Source organism: Nansenia antarctica (assembly GCF_963989245.1).
Source record: "Nansenia antarctica genome assembly, chromosome: 6".
NCBI lineage: Eukaryota > Metazoa > Chordata > Actinopteri > Argentiniformes > Microstomatidae > Nansenia > Nansenia antarctica.
Window position 1 is genome coordinate 1,164,163 of NC_137676.1, and position 7,500 is coordinate 1,171,662.

The 7,500-nt window shown below is 42.5% G+C and overlaps 1 protein-coding gene across 1 annotated transcript in view; it reads right to left on the reverse strand.

Annotated features, from left to right (window-relative positions):
* The window catches only part of LOC308159661 (complement C3-like), a 76,809-nt gene that overhangs the window by 31,682 nt on the left and 37,627 nt on the right, over window positions 1-7,500 (reverse strand). Inside the window, 1 exon segment of the mRNA XM_080533477.1 lies at window positions 6,636-6,693. Within this exon segment, the coding sequence (XP_080389603.1) occupies window positions 6,636-6,693 (58 nt within the window).

The following is a 7,500-nucleotide window of genomic DNA, read 5'->3' on the forward strand; positions in this document are numbered from 1 at the left end:
CTGCCTCACCACCATAAGACCAGACACTGGGCAGCTGGGCAGAGCACGGGACTGGAAGCTGCTGGCAGACTTGGACAAGAAACTCTGCTTCCCAGCTGAGATCGCAGCCACCAACCTGCGACCAGACCTTGTGCTGTGGTCAGCCTCGCTCAAGCTCGTTTACATCATCGAGCTCACTGTGCCCTGGGAGGGTGCAGTGGAGGAGGCCTACGAGCGGAAGAGGCTGAGGTACACTGAACTCGCAGCAGATGCCCAACAACAAGGCTGGACAGCGAAGGTACGCCCAGTGGAAGTAGGCTGCAGAGGGTTCGTAGCCACCTCAACATCCAGGCTACTCAGGGAGATGGGAGTGCGAGGGAAGACCCACCGGCAGGCAATCAAGGACCTCTCCAGGGCTGCTGAAAAGGGGAGCCAGTGGCTGTGGATGAAGAGAAAGGACTCGACCCGGGCGTTCAAATGAGCTGATCGCATCTAGGGAGTGAACCTGGGACGCTGGGATTCACTGCTGAACCCTCTGGAGGTGTCGTGGGCTTATCAGCGAAACATTCATGAAGGAGGGCGCCCACTTGACAACCCAAAGGATGCCATCGCTCATTTGAACACCACAGAGTCTTATCGGTGCCTTAAGTATGTATGTATCGAGGGATATCAACATCTAGTCCTACATAACAGATCAGATTTCGTGCGGAGAAGCGGCGAAAACAAGCAACGCCAGCGTCCTCTCTCGACCGGCATTTTTTGAAAAGTGAAAAGTCTTACGAGTATGATCAATGTAGTGTTAGCTAGCTACCTCTAAACATGGATTTGGCTGGGCATAAATGAATTAATTTGAGGTGGTAAACACAGTCCGGCTGTCTTATCTGTCTGGTTAACTTATCTGTGTAGTTCTGAGTTTCTCTCCAGAGCCATGGACAGATCGTGAGCTTAGAATGATAAGGTTCTATCTCCGTTTAGAATTCTAAGGTTCTATCTCCATTTAGAATTCTAAGGTTCTATCTCCATTTAGAATTCTAAGGTTCTATCTCTGTTTAGAATTATAAGGTTCTATCTCCGTTCAGGGTAGTTCAGAGATATTGAGCGTCAACGTTTTTACATTCCATTATGTTTTGTGAGATGGAACCTTTGTGTTTTATGAATTACTAACTGAAAATGTTCAACATTTAAAAAATAACACCACACAGGCATTAATAAATACCTAATGGATCAGATTATTTAAAAAACTCAATTTTGACAAAAATGGAGATAGAACCTATTATGCACTTCATCAATAAGACGAGGCGGTAGATCTAAACTTAAGACGTGGAGGCGTGGTCAAGGCCACTTTGCTATTATATGTGCTGTAGTGGGCACCTAAAACCCGGCGCTAAGCAAAGAAATTAGTCATGGGTGTGTTTTGGGCGTCTTCTCAATCAACCCAATCAGCGTGCCAGGTGCCATTCCCTTTAAGAACCGGCTGCGTTAAGTCATTAGCGCTATGCTATTATGGAAGTCCTAAGAAGGAGGTCAGCGCGCTTCTCTGCCTCTCCCTTCTGAAATAAAGCATTTATACTGTGACCGTAATTGACGTCTTGCCTGGAGCCACGTGCGTGTTCATGTGTGCCCACATGCATGCACAAACCGCGGAGGCGTGCTCGTGTTTCAAAACGTGCATGAAGTCTAAACTTAAGAACTTTTCAAACCACTTCTTAGCGCTAGGAGAAAAGTCAGATCGCATAATAGCAGCGGCGCCTAGTGCACTTCATTAACATATGAACACTCCCACAATGAGAGCCACCCTGGGGAGAAAGAGGTGCACTCTGTGCAAAAGAAACACTCCTTGGAGATGTAGAATCATGACAAATTAGAATCTGTTTGGGTTGAAATTATCTTTAACAAAGCAAAACCGGTGCTGGTTGGTACTATCTACAGACCTCCCGATCAGAATGATTTCTATGATATTCTTGAGGGGTGCTTGGATGACGTTGACTGTGTGGAAAATATTCTTATTGGGGATTGGAACACGGACATGCTCAGAAATGAAGCATCCGTTTTCAAATCCTTCACTAGGTTTTCTGAATTACACGGTCTCCGTCTACAAATTACCAAACCCACTAGGGTGTGTATTTCTACTCAAACCACCATAGATCTCATTCTAACATCGGATGAGTCCAAAATCTCCAAGAGTGGGGTTATTGTATGTGGGCTAAGTGATCATTACATGATCTTTTGCACTCGTAAAAAACATAAACCCAAGGCTGGCGGTCATAAAACTGTAACCACTAGATCCCTTAAATCCTATTCTAGTGAGGCCTTAAACCATAAACTGGAGAATCAAGACTGGTTAGATGAACTAAAATGCACACAGGTTGAAGAGGCATGGCTAGGTTTCAAAACCAAATTCCTAAATATTATTGACAGTATAGCCCCCATGAGAACCACCAGGGTTAAAGCCCGATCGGAACCATGGATGAATTCGGACATTCTAAATGCTATGAAAGTCAGAGACCTAAAATGCTCTGAAGTTCAAAAATGCAAATCAAAATGAGTGAAACACTTAAACGAAGATCTCAAAACCCATTTGAGAAAATTAAAAAACAATGCAACAAACTATGCAATCAGGTAATTACCATGACCAAATCTGCTAAGAAAGAATACCTCGATAACAAAATCGAAGAAAACTTAAACAAACCACGTGACCTTTGGAAGCTACTTAATAGCCAACTAGGTTGCAGTCAAAAACTCAAAACCAGGTCTACAAACATCAGCATAAAATCTGGAGATTCTCTCCTTACAGACAAGCTGGATGTGGCTAAGTGCTTAAACACTTTTTTACAACCATAGCCACTAAATTAGTTAACAATCTACCACCCCACTCAGGGCGTTATGGTGTAGAGCACATCCGTGCGTTCTACAATAAACTGGGTGTACGCAAAGATGATTTTAAACTCTCCATGGTGTCAAACGATGAGGTGTTTAAAAAGCTGGGCGCTCTACACTCAGAAAAGGCCACGGGCCATGACAATATTCCAGCCAGATTTCTAAAAGACTCAGCTGCCTCCATTACCCCAATCATCACCCACATAATAAACCTCTCCATCAAACAGGGACACGTCCCCCTTGACTTTAAAATAGCAAGGGTAACCCCACTGTATAAAAAAGGAAGCAAATTAGACCCAGGCAACTACCGACCTGTTTCTATTCTTAATTCCATCTCGAAACTTATGGAAAAAATAGTTTATGAACAGGTTGATAGGTACCTTACCGAAAAAAATCTGATGTATGAATTTCAATCAGGATTCAGAACATCCCATTCCACTGACACATGCCTTCTCTATTTGAACGACCACATCAACCATGAGGTGGACTCGGGCAAGTACTGCGGCATGGTCATGCTGGACCTCCAGAAGGCCTTCGACACAGTAGATCACCACATATTGTTAGATAAACTGAAAGCAATTGGGTTCGATAGAACATCGGTGAGCTGGATGCAATCCTACTTAGAGGGGAGGGAACAGGTGGTTAGTGTGAACGGAACACTGTCCCCCCCCCTCCCAGTGACCTGCGGCGTTCCACAAGGAAGCATATTGGGACCTTTACTGTTCCTAATATATGTGAATGACATGTCATCAGCATGTGATTGCAATTTGTTCCTGTTCGCGGATGACTCGGCTCTGCTGGTCTCTGACAGGGACATATTGCAGGTGGAAAAAGCGCTAAGCACTGAACTGAGTAGAATCTGCATCTGGCTAGCTGACAATAAACTATCAATACACCTAGGTAAAACTGAAACCATCCTATACGGATCCCCATCTAAACTCAGAAAGGCTGAAAATGTTAAAATAAAAGTGGGTAACATTAATATCACAAGAAAAGAGGATATTACATACCTGTGCTCCATCTTAGAGGCAAATCTTTCCGGAGATAAAATGGCAGCAAAAGTAATCAAAAAAGTGAACCATAGAACTAGATTCTTGTACAGGATATCCTCACTTGTCAGTAAAAACACACTGAGGACCCTATCAGGAGCTCTCATTCAATGTCACTTCGACTATGCCGTAACATCATGGTACTATAGAACCACAAAGGCCCATAAAACAAGACTCCAGACAGCCCAAAATAAACTGGTTAGGCTTCTGCTAGGCCTCAACCCTAGGACACATCTAACCGCTGCTCATTTTTTGAGCCTTGATTGGCTACGAGTAGTTGACAGAGTGCAGCAGCTTGCACTGGGCCTGGTCTTCAAGATACGCTACACCACAAAGACACCCAAGTACCTGTCAACATACTTCCAAAAAGTGAACAACGTCCACACATACAACACCAGAGGAAGCTCCACGAACCACGTTCAACCGCGTTGCACCACAAACAAGGGGTTAAACTCGTTTGCAAACTATGCAGTAAAAATGTGGAACGCCCTTCCTATAATCTTAAAGGAGTGCAAAACACTGCCCACCTTCAAAACCACTCTCAAAAAACATTTACAGGAGGCTGCAATCCGTAACTGGACCCTCTAAATCAAAAATCAGATTAAAAGACCCGAACTACCCACTGTACATACTTTGTGTTTTGTCCCCCGCCCCCACCTGTGGTGTATGTCCCCACCTGTCCTACCCGCTGTACATACCTTATGTTTTGTTGTATTGTTCTTCCCATGACGGATGTATGTTTATCTTGTAGATAGTAATAATTATTTGTCTGTATTATCTTGTAGATAGTACTAGTTTTTTTTTGTCTGTCTTACATGTAACGATGAATTGAGAATCAAGGACCCCAATTGAAATAAGCCAGTGGCTTTCTTGGGTTTTTATCCTGTTAGTTGACCTTGTATGTAATATGTACTTTCATGTACCTACTTCTGCAAATCTTCTAATAAAGTTTTCAATCAATCAATCAATAGAGAGTGTGGTGTGGGCCTCTGCCTTCAACTCGACAGGAACTGTTTCACTCTGTACCACGACTGAGTACAGTAGGCCTGTCTGTATATAGTTAGTTAGTTAGTCCTCTTCACCCCGTTGAGGGGCATAGGGCGTCCACCAGAGCTCTCCATCTCACTCTCTTTTAGGCCTGGGCCTTTGTTTCTTGCCAGCTCACCCCGATGTTCTTCAGGTCTTGGAGTGTGGAACGTCTCCAGGTGTTTTTCGGCCTTCCAGCTTTCCTCTTCCCCTGCGGGTTGTAGTCCAAGGCCTGTCTAGTGATGTTGTTGGAGTCCTTCCTAAGGGTGTGCCCTATCCAGCTCCACTTTCTCCTTTTGATGGTGGTAGCTATGCTGTCCTGGTTTGTTATTCTCCACAGCTCTTCATTTGTGATTCTGATGGGCCACCACAGCTTGAGGATGTACCGCAGGCATTTGTTGACTAACACCTGGATCTTGCTTGTGAGGCATAGCTTGTGTATATAGTCTGTTCTTAATTATTTGTATAATAGTCTGTTCTAAATCATTTGTATATAGTCTGTTCTTAATTATTTGTATATAGTCTGTTCTAAATTATTTGTATATAGTCTGTTCTTAATTATTTGTATATAGTCTGTTCTAAATCATTTGTATATAGTCTGTTCTAAATTATTTGTATATAGTCTGTTCTAAATTATTTGTATATAGTCTGTTCTTAATTATTTGTATATAGTCAATTTAATTGAACTAAAAACCCTCTAAAATCAATTCCGTTTTTGTGTTTTTCTTCCCTCAAAACATTTCAGTAATGTCAGATATTGAAAGCTGAAGTAATCCTGACAAAAGGAGCAAAGGCATTTACTCACAGGACATTATCTGACATTTTTAAAGCCAAAACATTACAAAATACTTTTATTCTTGACTAAAAACCTATAAAACCCAATTCCGATTTTCTTTTTCCTCCATGTCACTAATCACTAGAATGGTCATTACTCTTGAACAATATAAGATATTTCTAACCTGTCTTCTATTCTGAATTGCCAACAGAATTGTGCATGCCTCATACCCTCTAACTTTCCTTCAAGCTTGTAAGTAAAATGGTTTAAAATGCAGTTTTCTGATGGAGTATGGCAGCCGGAGAAGATTTTTGTAAAGATTGCTGTGTGAAATCTGTTGGATAAAGGATAGTTATTCTCAAATAATAAAATAAATATTGATACCATTTAAAAGCCCTAGCTCTTCTCTTTAAAATAGTCATATCATTTTGGCTCTGTGATGTAATATGAAAACACCACAAATGTTCTTGTATCGGAATGCCATATTCCGGAATATGAACATATGAAAATATGAATATATAATTAGGTCTAAAAGGGTTTTAAGAAGTGCATAATAGGGCCCTATAACTCTAACGTCACGAGATGTCTGTAGTGTAGCGTCTGAGAAGCGGCGAACAAGCAACGCCAGCGTCCTCTCTCCACCGACTACTCGACTGACTATTAGTCGATCGTATCGATGGATTACGATCGTATCATATCGTAGTCGATCGTAATAATCAACGTTTCGATCGACAGACCATGGTCAAGGTGTACACACCTTTCGGTTCAACCTCTCAGGTGCGTTCGGTTACCACCAACATTATGCACAGTATTTACACAGAAACCATAATAATAAATACATAATAAATAATACAAGTAAATAATAAATAACAAGAAAATAAAAGGCACACGAAACATGCTTTCTTTCAACAAGGCGGTGTTTAACTCACCGTGTTTGGACGGGTCCACAGGGATGATCGTTATCATTTTAGTCAGGACTCCCTCAGACTGTGAAAAGAACACAAAAACAAGAATATTATATTATATATATTAATAATATATAATATATATATATTTACGAGCCCTGTTTACGTGTGTGGAAATTCTGCGCACTGTCGAACTGTTGTATAAGAGCAATATCACACTCGAGGTCGTGCTGTTATACTGAATATCACTCAGCCTGCGGCCTCGTACCTACGACCGAATCACAGCCGTGCTGATATTCAGTATAACACACTCCCTCTCGTGTGATATTGCTTAACTCACCACCACCCTCATAGTCTAACAGACACTCACCTCCACCCTCATAGTCTAACAGACACTCACCTCCACCCTCATAGTCTAACAGACACTCACCTCCACCCTCATAGTCTAATGAACACTCACCTCCACCCTCATAGTCTAACAGACACTCACCTCCACCCTCATAGTCTAACAGACACTCACCACCACCCTCATAGTCTAACAGACACTCACCTCCACCCTCATAGTCTAACAGACACTCACCTCCACCCTCATAGTCTAACAGACACTCACCTCCACCCTCATACACTCACCTCCACCCTCATAGTCTAACAGACACTCACCTCCACCCTCATAGTCTAACAGACACTCACCTCCACCCTCATAGTCTAATGAACACTCACCTCCACCCTCATAGTCTAACAGACACTCACCTCCACCCTCATAGTCTAATGAACACTCACCTCCACCCTCATAGTCTAACAGACACTCACCTCCACCCTCATACACTCACCTCCACCCTCATACAATCACCTCCACCCTCATACACTCACCTCCACCCTCATAGTCTAA